Below are 14,002 nucleotides of genomic sequence, written 5' to 3' on the forward strand. Positions count from 1 at the left end.
AGAAATGAATCCGACTAGGAACCATGAGGTTGCGGGTTCGATCCCTGGCCTCGCTCAGTGGGTTAAGGATCTGACGTTGCCATGAGCTGTGGTGTGGGTCACAGATGCGGCTCAGACCCTGTGTTGCTGTTGCTGTGGCTGTGGCGTAGGCCGGCAGCTATAGCTCCAATTAGACCCCTAGCCTGGAACCTCCATACATATGCTGTGGGTGCGGCCCTAAAAAAAAAAAAAAAAGGACCAAAAGACAAAAAAATAGAAATCTGTTCAGGTACATAAACACACACACACAAATGTGCACGGACAGAGATGGAAGCACCTCAGATACACAGATACACACGCATTCAGATATGCAGGCAAGCACACACTCAGAGACACATAGATGAACACACACACACAAACATACACATACATCAGTGCACACAGACATGTGTACAGACATGCAAAGACATGCGCACACACACACACACACACACACAGACACTCAAAGCCACGCAGACACACACATACAGACACACACTGCCATTGCCACGAGCATCCCTCCAACAGCACGCGCCCTCCCATCCCCCTGCTTTGGGGCCTGGACTCCCCCATCAAGGAAAACCAGCTGGACCCCCCTCGCCATCAATTCTGTACAGGGCTTCTCTCCCACATCCCTGTACCCAGATTGGAGGGGACCCTTTTTCTTTCAGGAAAGGGGATGTGACCCGTACAACAGGGGCTTGGGGAGGGGAGCCTTGGCCTCTGCCAGGCCACCTTGTGAAGATAACTTGGGATGAGGGATGCTGAGTGCCTGGCTCAGGGCTTGGTACCCAGCAGCTTCTCAGGAAAGACTAACCGCCCCCTCCCCTTCCCCCAAGTTATCTCTGGCAGCCTCTGGAAGCAGCCCATGCAGGCAAAAGCCGTTGGGCTCCAGACTGGCGCCCCGGGTGGTGGGGGGGGGGCGGTTGAGGAATGAACTGGCAGACGAGGATGTGCGAGGGCATCGCCCAGTGAGCGGGTTACCCAGGCGAGCGTGCGGCTGCAGAGCGCGTGTGTCCGCGTGCGCGTGCAAGCACATGCACGGCCCACCCCTCCACTGTTCTGGCTCTGAGTCAGCCCACATGGAAGGGATTTCTTCACTGGGGGCTGGGAATGTTATTGTTTTAAAACAAACGAGGAATGACAGGAACTAACAGAGGGTTTTTAAAAACGCGATTCAAAGGGCTCTTGAAAAGCTGCTGGAGAATATGAATGCGCCTTTGAAGTGCGAATGGGCCCATTTGTTAAACTGAGAGCAGAGCCGGCTGCCTCCGAGGGTGGGGAATCCGTTTCCTTGGCAGATGGGTGCCTGCCTGCCTCTCCGCCTTCCACCGCCTCCAGAGAACCCCAGAAGCCAGGGATGGGGGGGTGGTCCGCACACACTCTCTAGAAGAGGCGCCTTCTCAACCATTTTGAAGGCAGTGCGATCACATGACAGCCCTTAAGTGTGATGGAGAGACGTGCGGGGCAAAAGCAGCGTCGACTCTGCGGTGGAAACATCAGCGGTCACGCGGCAGGACCACAGACGCAGGGGTCCAGGGAGGGCCTTGTGCACGTGTTTGCACCTGCTCTCCAGCCGCCATCAGTCCAGCCCCAGATCTTCCCACCTCCAGTGGCCCCCACGGTGAGGGCCAATAGAAGGGTTGGGGTTCAAGGACAACTCACCCACACACTTGTGAGGTGGGGGATGGGATGGAGGAGCTGTGCAACCGGGCCTCTGGACCTGGGCCCCAAACCTGCTTGTCTTGAGTTACCCGTGTGTGCCTAAGCCCAACGTGAGGCGTTGATACAGATATGGACGGAGCCTTGAAAGTTCCCCCTGTGGTTCAGCGGTAACGAACCTGATTGGTATCCTCAAGGACGTGGGTTCGATCCCTGGCCTGGCTTCATGAATTAAGGAGCCGGCATTGCTGTGAGCTGTGGTGTAGGTCGCAGATGCGGCTCTGATCCTGCATTGCTGTGGCTGTGGTGTAGGCCAGCGGCTGCAGCTCTGATTGGACCCCTAGTCTGGGAACCTCCATATGCCCCAGGTGCGGCCCTAAAAAGAAAAAAAAAAAAGATAAGGAACCAGATCCGAAAACCAAGGATGACCAGTTCTGGTTAAATCTGAGGGTTGAGAGGATGCAGCAGGGGGTCCAGGGCTCCAGGCCCCACTGACGCTCTAGAGACTCAGTGCTGCAGGAGGGGCCCCGCCGCACCCACCCCCAGTGGGCTGACAAGCCTGCCAGGCCTCATCTTGGTTTGCTCCCTTCCACCCTGACCCCTTACTAGTGCCCCTTCTTCTTCGGTTTGTTCCATATCTTAAGCCAAAAGAATAGCATCTTCCAGTTTTCACCATCTGGGCACCCAAGGGAGAGTTAGCTCTCAGACCAGAGCATGTCTGGGGCATCAGCAGCACCAAGGGTGATGGAGCTCTCTCCCTGGCAGGGACGCCCCCTCTTTGATGCTGGGAACGAAATGAATTTTGCAGAACATTTACTCTGGACCAAGCATGAAGCTAGCATTTGCACAATTATCTCAATGCTTAAGATGTGGAGGTACCTGTGTCTCTTCCTGTGTCTCCTGATGGAGAAACTGAGACTCGGAAAGATGCATGCTCGTCCACGCCCGGGCAGCTGGAAGGGGTGGGCTGAGTGCAAACAGGACCCCCTCCCCCACCACCAGGCTGCAGAACAGTGTGCCCAGCACCGGGCCTGCCATCAGCTTCCTGGCTTGGAGCACGCCCAGCCCTCCCGGCACAGTGTGGTGCGTGGAAGGTGCTCGGACTTGGGTCTGGCCAGTCTGGACCTGACTTTGCTTTAGCAGCGTGAGACCATGGGGCCCCCGAGCCGTATCCCTTACAACAGTGGGAGTGTGGCTGTGAGCATCGGGTGGTAAAAGCCTCTATGTGCACGTGGAATGCACACAGATGAGGTGCTGAATGGTGCTTTTTCTGGACCTCACCTCCTCCATCTATCAAATGCAAGGGTTCGGGGGCTCAAACTCTGGGAAGCCTGTGTGTTTGTGCCTCCGGCTCCTCTTCTCCTTTATCTGCAGTCCCCTTCCTCAGGTCACGTACAAGGTTGGGTGCTGGCCTTGCAGGGCCGGCTCCTCCCCTTCCAGCTGTGTAACCTTGGTTTCTCACCCCTCTCTAAAAGGTGGATTAGGATCCTCCCTGGTTGTGGGCTTGAAAGTGGATTGCCTATGTTAAAGCCCCCAGAACAGCTCCTCCCCCCAGCCCAGCCCCGCCCCTAAAGGGCAGGTCTGCTCAGTGGTGGGCGTCTGCCCTCCCCCCCTTCTTCCTCATCTCTCCTTTTGTCAGCCCCCTCGTCCCATTCACTTGTGCCCTTTCTCCCACTGGCCAGAGGACAGAAAGCCTCAATTTCCACCTGAAGCTGTTGGTCTGAATAGTCCCCTGAAGTCCGGGGTCCGGAGTGCGTTGTCTCATCGAGGGGAGCTGTGGGGGGCTCATGCTTGGCTGGGCTGAGTCAGGACTAGGACAAGCATAGCAAGGGGTGCACCCCACACCCCTGGCCCAGGCAGCCGCGTTTTCTCTGCCTCCGTGGCCAACCAGGGGTATGAGTGGGGAGGTCGAGGCAGGCTGGCCCGGGACCCAGGATGGAAGATCAAGCAGCCTGGTGGTGGAGGGGGACCCACTGGATGGACTCTGCCCTTGATGCCTTGGAAGCCTTTCCCCAAACCCTGGGAAGAGGATTCAGGACAACACCCCCTTCACCTGCCACTTCTGTCCACCCAGGTGTCTCTGTTTTCCTTGTGACACTTATGTTGCTTTTGGAGGAGAAACCAGAAGCCAAGGGTATGGAATGGTTGGGGAGACCGAGCGGAGAGGGACGAAGGTGCCGGCGTGTAGGGGTGGCAGCAGAGGCCGTGAGCCTGGCCCGGTCTGGGAGGAGAGAGGTGGGGAGGACCCACCCTGAATACCAAGCCCTGGAGCCAGACTGACCTGAGTTCAAGTCTTTCCCAGCCACACGACCTTGGCCCCTTAGCTGCTGCACCTGCCAGCTCTGCCTCGGGGCGTCAGGGCTCCAGATGGGTGACCCCAGGCAGGTGAGCGGGTGCTAACCAGCGTCTCTATGTCTCCGTTTCCCGCAGACGACGTGCCCCCCTATTTCAAGACGGAGCCGGTGCGGACGCAGGTGCACCTGGAGGGGAACCGCCTGGTGCTCACGTGCATGGCCGAGGGCAGCTGGCCGCTGGAGTTCAAGTGGCTCCACAACAACAGGGAGCTGACCAAGTTCTCCCTGGAGTACAGGCAAGCACGCTGTCTCTTTCTTCCCTCCCGGCCACCAGGGTCCTGCCGTGCCCAGAGGGGTCCCCGGGTGGTGGGGAGGGGGCCGTGTGGCAGTTTGGAGGAGCTCCTGGGAGGCTGGGTGGCAGAAGTGGGGGGCCAAGGCGGCCCTGCCCCAGGGTGAGAAGACCCCGCCCTGCTGAGCACAGGAGGGGTGGGCGGGGGCGCTGCCCGGACAGGGTGGCCCGTGCCACAGTGGACAAGGCAGAGGGGATGATGGGGCAGGGGAGCTCACTGCCAGCAGCTAGGCTGTGGCCACGGCGGTGACCAGATCCCCACCGAGAAGAACCCTGCTCTCTCCAGGGAGGCCGGGTGCAACGGAGGGGGCGGGGCAGGTGGCAACCTGGGGTCCTTAAGGGAGGGACAGATTCTATTTCGGGGGGCAATTTAAGGGAACATGGAGGGGGGATCCCCAGGGCCTTTGGGCTTATCTCCATTCCCTGCACCCTTGTACTGAGCTCCAAGTTGGGCTGGCCCTTCAGGGGCCCAAGGACAATGCCACGTGGGGAAAAGGAGAGAGAGAGAGCGAGAGAGGGCACAGGGTCTAATAAGCGAGGCCGGGTTTGCTGCTAGAAGTGTGAGCTACTCCTCCAGCCTTCCTCCCAGCCCTCCTCCCTCCTGCTCCGACCCGGGACCCCATCTCAGCCTCTTTCATTGGCTCCCACCCTGTGCCTGGCGACCTAATCCCCAGGCCTGATGCGCATAATCGGTTTCATGGGGGGAGGACAAGATTGTCTTGTCCTGGGGACGCTGCTACAAATCTACCACCTGCGACAGGAAGGCAAATGAGCGGAGGGGGATTTAATTGCTTGAGGGGTGTCCTTTCCAGAAAGCCATCCTTTTCTTCATGAATCAGGGAGGCCAGAGTTTGGGGTTACCGCCACGTCCAGGTTCCTTCTGCTCCCCGCCCTGGACTGGACGGGCTGGTGGGTGTGGCCACTTTGGCCAAGGAGGGAGCAGCAGGGGCCAGGCAGGAGGACTGCCCCCCCCTTCCCACCCCGCCCCAGGGATGGTGAGAGACCTGGACCAGGAAGCTGGAGGCCCTCCGGTGCTGGCCACTGTGGGACTTGTTCTCCAGGGATCCACCAGGAGACCAGAGGGGCCTCTCTGAGCAAGTCCTGTGTGGCTTTCAGTGGGTTTATCTTTGGAGCCCAGAGCTGTTCCTGCGTGCTCTCCGGCACCCCAAGAGCACGCCGATGGCTCGCCTCACAGTTAGTGGTATCCTTGCCCTTGACTTCTGCTGGCTGGGAGTTGGAAGTCCCAGGAGGAGGAGAGGTGGTTCTTTATCTGGTTCACAGCCATTCTCTTGGTGCCTGAAACTGCAAGGACGTGAGGGTGGGCGTTCCACAGAATCAGTTTCCGGCTCAGCTCAGGATCAGATTACCCGGTGATGGAATGGGCTTCCTTGGGGCACAGTCAGCTCCCTCTCCCTGGAGGCATCCTTGTGGTTGTCAGGGTCCAGCTGTTGAGGAAGGTCAGAATAACAGTAATCACTGACGGGGGTTCCCGTCGTGGCGCAGCAGAAACAAATCCGACTAGGAACCATGAGGTTGCAGGTTCGATCCCTGCCTTCACTCAGTGGGTTAAGGATCTGGTGTTGCCATGAGCTGTGGTGTAGGTCACAGATGCAGCTCGGATCTGGCATTGCTGTGGCTGTGGGGTAGGCCGGCAGCTGTGGCTCCAATTTGACCCCTAGCCTGGGAACCTCAATATGCCTAAAAAGCCATAATAATACTGCTAATAAGCACTCAACGGAAAAAGAATTTGTTATGTGGCAGACGTTATGATGGGCGCTCTGGGAGTCTCTCACCGAACTCTGCCAGCGCTCCTATGAGGAGGTTCAACTGCTTTCTCCATTGTACAGATGAGCAAACTGAAGCTTAGGGAGCTTCAACAGTCCATCTTAGGTCAGGTTGTTGAGTGGGGCTGCACCTATAAATCAGACGACTACAGGGCCTGAATTCTTGACCACCCACTACACAGCCTCTATTGAAGAAAGCCTGTTGCCACCGCCTCCTCTGTGGCTGCCCTAAGCATCTTTCTGCTGACAGTGCTCTGCGAGTTCTAGAAAATCAAGCTCTGGGGAGGATGCAGATATTCCATGTAGGAGCTTGGTTGGGTGGAAGTTATTTGGGGAGACGTAAATAATCTCATGTTCGGGAAACTCATCCTCTTGCCACCTCACCCCAAGAAGGCTGCTGCTATGGCGTGGTGACTGTCGCGTGCCTGAGTACAAGTCAGTCAGATTTTTCTGTCATCAAAAATGTGCTGCAGGGAGTTCCCTGGTGGCTCAGTAAGTTAAGGAGTTCCCTGGTGGCTCAGTAGGTTAAGGATCTGGTGTTGTCACTGCCATGGCTCCAGTTGCTACTGTGGCACGTGTTCAGTCCCTGGCTTGGGAACTTCCACATGCCGTGGGTGTGGCCAAAAAATTTTTTGCTGTACCCACAAGGAGAGCTTTGTCCTCCTTCGTGTGGCCTTCAAGACTCTTCATGGTCCATTCCTGAGAGCATCTGCCTTACCTCCTGCCAGGCCCATGTGAGGTAACAGGCCCCCACCAACCAGGACACTCACAGCACAGGTCCCAGGGCAGTGTCTTATGTGTGCCTTCTTTTTTGCCTTTGTCCCAACGGTCCTGTCTCCTCCACTGGAATATTATCTCTTTCAGCATTTTTTCTCTCTCCTGCAGGGGCTCCAGCTCTTTGGGAAAGCCTTCTGATAATACACATGTACATTCTCAATAAGCCTCACCCTCTCTCTTAAACACACACACAGACACACACTTCATACTGTCTATTCTGCCCTTTGTGACGGTCCACGATACATCCCATAATACCCTCTAATTATTTACAATAAGACCCTGCAAGTAAACCACAGAACAAAGTGAGAGCCACAGGTACCTTGGCTTGAGGGTTCCAGGAACCTCAGGACTTACAACTGAGAACTTGATACTGCCAGGCCCTCTCCCCTCTGCATTACTCAGCAGTGCCCACCTCTGAGTTCAGGCTTTATTCTCCTAAGAGCAGTGACGGTGAGAAGTTCAGGAGTCACAGGCTTACAGCCACATGATTTCAGAGTAGAGGGAACTTCCATTGGGAGTTTCATGTAGAAAGTCCCAGGGAAGGATTCTGATTGGCCCAGCTTGGACCTGCCCTGACCAATTCTGGAGGGCAGCTGCATGGAAGGCTGTGATGGGCCAGGCCTGCATCATGTGTCTACTCCCAGCCACAGGACTGGGTGCGGCAGCCCTCCCACTAGAGCCACATGGTAGAATGAGAGCTATTAGCAGAATAGCAGAGCTATTAGCAGAAAAGAGCAGTGGAGCAGAGAGAAGCCACCTATGTCCACTTCACCACCCCTTCCCCCAGTGAGGACCTTGCTCACAACAGGTACTTTTTCCTTCTTTCTTCCTTTTCTCTTAATTTCGACAATTTTCAGATCTTGCAAAAAATTGTAAGAGAGTACCATAAACACCTGTATACCTCTTACCATTCGCCAATTGTTAACACTTTGTATCATTTGCACTCTTTCTTTCTCTCTCTAGGCATACATATACCCAGGCACCATTTTTGCTGAATTAGTTTAGGGTTAGCTGCAGGCATCACGTCACTTCACCCCTAAGTGGTATTTCCAAAGAACAAGGCATTTTCCTACAGAGCTACCACACAATTTTCACACTCAGGAAACTGCACGTTGATACAATACTACTGTCTGATACATAGTCCACATTCAGACGTCTCCATTTATCCCAGTTATATCCCTGGTGGATATTTTTATTGTTGTTGTTCAATGCAGGAGCCAATCAAGGACCACACATGGGATTTAGCTGGCGTGACTCTTTAGACTCCTTGCATCTGGAACTATTTTTCATTGTTTTTTCCTGTCTTTCAAGGCACTCTATTTTTAAGGGTTTGGTTGGTTTTGCAAAATGTTCCCCGATGGAGATTTGTCCAGTTATGGTCTCATAATTACATTGGTCTTTTGGGCAAGAATATTACGTAGATGTACATTCTTCTCAACACTTCACACTTAAAGTTGCCGGATGCCGGTAGGTTTAATCAACCCGTCAAGGTGATGTCCACCAGATTTCTCCACTGTCAAGGGACTGAATTATCCCCTCTCCTTTGGATGGTAACTTGAGACCGTCATGAATTCTTCTCCCCTGGAATCTCCCACCCTGTGGTTTCATACCCATCGATGGGTCTCACCTGAGTCAGGTATTACCGAGGTGATTATAAGAAGCAGATTTTTTATCATTCCTTTTATTTTTATTAGTTGGCACTCTTGTTAAAAAAAAAAAGAAAAGAAAAAATATCTTTCCTTTCTCACCCTCTTTAAAATAATTTAGCATCAGTGTGAATTCATGGATACTTTTTCCTCTTCAGTATGTTTTAATTCACTCCTGCCATTATTCGTTGTGATGCTCATGGTAACGTAAAGTTGGCCAATGGAACATCTTCAAGCTGGATCTTGAGTTCTCTTTCCATGTCCCCATTGGATTTCTAGTATTTTCTTGCTTTTTGGCTCAACAAAATGTTCCCGTGTCACCTTTTGACTAAATGCATACTGAAATCCCATGTGAGAGAGGTTGGCCAGCTTCTCATGCCATGGTTTTCTGACCAATGCTTTCTGCTGAGGACTTCTTATCACTTGCAAACACCAGGTTTTGTGTCGGGTGATAATATCCAATTTTCGCGCAGAAAGATGGTGGAATTGACGCAGCGAGTTGAGAGAACATAAGATTGAAAGCGCTGCCGTTAAATCTCACTGTGTCTCCCAGCCTGTCTCCAAGGGGAGAATTTTGCATTTGCATTCAGTCTCCAAGGATCTTTATTCTTGGTGGGATCTGTACCAGAATGGGCCTGAGGGGTGAGTGTGTGAGTGTGTGTGTGTGTGTGTGTGTGTGTGTGTGTGTGTGTGTGTGTGTGTGTGTGATCTGCACAAAGGAAAGCCTTTGCATCCTTCTGTGTACCAGGGACTCTGGCGAGTTCGTGGGTCCAAATCCATCCGTCAGGGCAGAGTGGAGACAGCCTGGACTTTGAGGTTGAGCCCACTTGAATGCCATCAGGCTCCTACCACTTACTAGCTCTGTGATTTGGGGCAGAAAAACGTAGCCACCCTGAGCTTGTGTTCTCATTTTGGTATTGGATACAGTAATGCCTATTTTAGAGACTTACAGTGATGATTACATCAGCGTCTATGGGACACATCCAGTCTTGGGAGCAATAGACATGAAATAAATAGTCCTGTTAGGATTGTACAAGGTGTCTGTCTCCATATAGTAACAGAACCAATAGCAAACCTGCCAGAGATCTCATGTGTGGATGAACGTGTCTCCTCCTGAGGAGTCGTGGGGCTCCGTGTCTGTGAGATTCTCCAAGTCACATATGCGTGTGTAATGGTTACGAGCGTGCAAAGCAGGTAAATGCATTTGTGTACCTTCCGGACTCTAGGGTGGTAACTCACATACGGGTCAGGCCCTCTTGTACTGCCCTGGAGCCTCGTCCATCCCCGGCTCTCCCTCACTCCTTCCCCTTCCCTCCCGTGGCGGGGCGGGGGCGTGGGCATCTCTCCTGGTGGAATCAGTTCAGCCTCCCTTTGCATCCATGTCACCAGCCAGGGCTGCGTGGATGGGGACCGCCCGACCAGCTCAAGAAATGGCAGGTCAGGCAGTGGCGATGGGGGAGGAAGGCGGATGGACATGACCCTCCTGCCCTGTGGCCATTGTCCTGGAAAAGTCATCAACCCAATTATTTTGTCCCGCCCTGGGAATGCTGTCCCTCGTAATCATTCTCACACTTAAAAGTCAAATCGGAAAAACAAATCAGCTAGACACCCACAGATTCCCACGCATAATGGGCCATGCACGTCAAAGAAGAATTACAGTTTATCCAGGTTCACTTGGTCTCAAGAATTTAATACCCAGGAGTTCCCGTCTTGGAACAAACCTGACTGGTATCCATGAGGACGCGAATTTAATCCCTGGCCTCACTCTGTGGACTAAGGCTCCAGCGTTGCTATGAGCTGTGGTGTAGGTCTCAGACGCAGCTCAGATCTGTTGTTGCTGTGGCTGTGGTGTAGACCAACAGCTATAGTTGTGATTCGATCCATAGCCTGGGAACTTCCATATGCCACAGGTACGGCCCTTAAAAAGGAGAGAGAGAGAGTTTAATATCCATCATCTCACAGCAATGCTAGGAGGTGTTATTACTCTTGTTTTGCAAACAAGGAACCTCAGACTCAGAGAAGTTCCAGAACGGGGCTGGGCTCATCCAGGGAGCACGTGGCAGATCCGAGGTCTGTCCCCTGGGGTGTGTTCTGTCCTTTCAGCACAGATGCACACTGGTTCCCGAGCAGGATCCCTCTGTCCCGTTCTTGTCACTGTGTGTCATTCTGGCCCAAGAGGGAAGAAGACAGGAGCCCCTCAGACCTTCTGGGGGGCAAGCGGGAGAGAGTGAGTCCAGGAGAGGTTGAGTCCTGCCCTCGAGGCCCAGACCAGCCCTGCTTGGCGTGAAGAGCAACTGTATGGAGGGAACTCAGGTGAGCCAGGCCAGGCATCTGGCTGGCCCTGGCTGGGTCTCAGCCCCGCTGCCAGTTGGACATCCTTTGTGGTGGAGGTGTGGCCTCGGGAACCACACAGGCTCAGTGGCAGGGAGCAGAAAGCCCAGTCAAGGCAAAGACCCTTGCGTGCAGTCGCTAAAACAGGGGACTCCTGCAGAGCGGCTGTAGCCTTTGGAATTCTGCAGAGATGGGAGTTCCCTTTGTAGTGCAGCAGAAACAAACTCAACTAGTATCCATGAGGATGCGTGTTTGATCCCTGGCCTCGTTCAGTGGGTCAGGGATCCAGCATTGCCGTGATCTCTGGTGTAGGTTGCAGGCATGGCTCAGATCCCGCATTGCTGTGGCTGTGGCTGTGGCTGTGGTGTTGGCCAGAAGCTATAACTCTCATTCGACCCCTAGCCTGGGAATTTTCATATGCCACCCATTTGGCCCTAGAAAGCAAAAAAAAAAAAGAAGAAATTCTGCAGAGGAGAAGATGAAGAGAAACTCCCGGGCCAGCTGCCTTGTCCTGCCTTCTCCCTCAGCCTCCCTTAGGACTGGGGGAAGACAGCGGAGGCCAGGGAGGCAGAGGCTGGCAGGCTTCCCAGAGGCCATGTGTGGCATGGGTGCCAGGAACCAAGCCAAGCTCTTACCGGCAGTGGTTGCGGGCCATCTCTGCCTCAAAGCTAGGAATCACAGTTCAGAGAGGTTCAGAGACTTGCCCGAGGCCACACAGCCAAACCTAGAGAGTCAGGTTTCACCCAGCATCTTTCAGACCGCAAGCCAAGTGTCCCCTCCCCTGCTCTGAGCTGTCTCACCACATTTGTCCCCTCCCAGGGCGGTGGCACCAGCAGGGCCCAGCTTTCCGGGCATGGCCCCAGCCAACCTTCTCAACCACTATAGAGAAGCTTTTTATGGCCAACACATGGAGTAGAGTAGAGGCCAGGCCCTGCTTTAAATGTCTCTTGGCAGCAAACCCTCCAAATGGCCATCCACCCAGCCGTTGGCCCTGGGCCAGCCTCTCATTTAGGTTCTTGTTCTCAGTGCCGGATCTTCGAGCACATCTTCAGAGAAGGCCCCACGATACACACAAGCTGCAGCTCCGTGGTTCAGCTCCCTGCCCAAGGCCTGAAGTTGTAGAACTAAGACGAACCAGGCCTTCTTCCTCCCAGGCCCATGAAGGGAGGGTCAGAAAATGCTCATCCTCTCTCCAGGCAGAGATGCAGGACCTTCCGCCTGCCTGGCACACAGCCAGGCGAGGAGAACAAGACCCAAGGGCAGTGCCAGCCCTTCCCCTACCCCCTAAGCCCCGCCCTCCCAGCCGCCCTTGGGAAATGTTTGTTCCAGCTCAGGAGCAAGGTGTGCACACATGGCCTGTAAGTGCCTGGACCAAGAAGCGACAGCAGGTGCTCTGAGGCCAGGAGAGTGCCCTGGAAAAGTTTCCGGCATCCTCTGGAAAACAGGACGGGGAGAGCTGTGGGTGTGGATGGGCAGTGAATGGGAGGCAGCCTTCCTAGGACAGCAGGTGCCAGGGCAGGCATGGGGTGGGGGGCTGACTTTGTGTTAAATGAGACAGGAAGATCCCTGCCCTCATAGAGCCTACAGTCCAGAGGAGAGGCAGAATTAAATATGTATACAGGTGTTACTTCTTGATAAATGCTCTCCAGGGAAAACACAGGCCAAAGAAGACATTTGTGGGGCAGCTGGCAAGTGGCGATGAGTAGAGTTAGCTGGGGCTGGCGGTGGGCAGGGTACCCAGGGATCAGTGGGTACAGACGTGGAGATGGGAAGCACTGAGCGCAGACCAGGCAGCCGAGGCAGGCGGGATGCTGGAGAAGTGGATGGGGCCAACCAAGGGGGGCTTGTCCTCTGTCTTGAGATGCTCTCATCTTCAGCCAACTGTATGGAGCCCTCCACCGGGAAGGAACAGGATCTGATGTCCATTTAAAATTCCCTGGTGGCTCAGTGGATTAAGGATCTGACATTGTCACTGCCGTGGCTTGGTCGCTGCTGTGGTATAGGTTCGATCCCTGGCCTGGAACGTCTGCGTGCCACCGGCACAGCCTAAATAAATCAATAAAATATATGTGAAAGGTTTAGCCAGGCATGTAGGTAGGACGTAGACTGGAGAAGGGTAGTCAGGAGCCGGGCTGGCCGGTTGCACTGGGAGCCGGTGATGGCTTGGGCCATCTTGGGGGTAGTGGAGGTGGGAGGGGTGGATGGATGGGTCTGGACATATTTAGGAGGTGGAATTGACTGGACTCGATTAGCTGGACACGGCGGGTGAGGGAGGAAGGTAGAGGATGGGACAGGTGATGAAGGGAGCCCCAGAAGTGCGGGGGTTTGTGGGACGTCACTGTACCTGGTTTGAGATGGTTGGCGAGACATCAGGTAGAGACGTCCAGCAGGCAAGCGGGCGAGCAGAAAAGCCCGAGCTCAAGAGCTTGATTTAGGTGTCACTGAGGCCAGCGTGACCGTGACACTGCAGGGCTGGGGGCATGAGAGAGCAGACCCAGCCTCAGCGGAGACAGCCTTAGGATCCCCGAAGATGAACATGAAAGCCAGCCCAGCTGAACGTGGCCAAGAGGCCAAGACGGAGGAAGGACTGGGGCGTCATGGAAGGAAAGAGGGTGTTTCGAGAATGACCAAGTGGCCAACTGTGTCCACTGCCTGCTGGATCCTAACAACCGCCAGCGAGATTTAGGGCTGTAGGTGTCTGGTGGCCGGAGGAGTGTGGGGATGGGCCGGTCGAGGAGGGCGTGAAGGATGCGGCCGTGGAGCCAGTGGGCACAGGGCATCCTTAGAAGGGACCAGAGAGGCAGAGGTGGGGAGGAGCACGATGGTGGGGCACCAGCTGACACACGGAGCGGGGGACACACAGCTGGTACAGGATTGGAGTGGGAGGGCCGTGAATGCCAAGAACGTTCTGGGCTGCATCCCGCAGGTGGTGGGCGGTCTTTGGAGGATGTGGGTCGGGGCACGCAAGACCCCACGCATATAACCCGTGTCTGCCCCTCTTCCCGGCCTCTTATCTCACCGACCACCTTCGCCGGGAGGCTGGGGGTGGGATTTACGGACGGTCTCTGCTATTTCACGTCGCCGCCCTTTTGCCCACCTCTCTCCGGCACCTGTGCTGTGCCAACACATCCTTGCCACCTG

General features: G+C 54.8%; 1 protein-coding gene across 2 annotated transcripts in view; it reads left to right on the forward strand.

Moving 5' to 3' along the window:
* The window catches only part of SDK2 (sidekick cell adhesion molecule 2), a 287,945-nt gene that overhangs the window by 129,985 nt on the left and 143,958 nt on the right, over positions 1-14,002 (forward strand). For both annotated transcript variants that reach the window (XM_084983440.1, XM_084983441.1), the window contains exon 2: positions 4,111-4,270. In XM_084983440.1, the coding sequence (XP_084839566.1) occupies positions 4,111-4,270 (160 nt within the window). The remainder of the gene's footprint in view (positions 1-4,110; positions 4,271-14,002) is intronic.

This window comes from Sus scrofa, chromosome 12 (genome assembly GCF_054392235.1).
Source record: "Sus scrofa isolate SSC_HxYL_T2T_F1_AM1 chromosome 12, Sscrofa_HxYL_maternal_Yorkshire_Landrace_v2.0, whole genome shotgun sequence".
Taxonomy (NCBI): Eukaryota; Metazoa; Chordata; class Mammalia; order Artiodactyla; family Suidae; genus Sus; species Sus scrofa.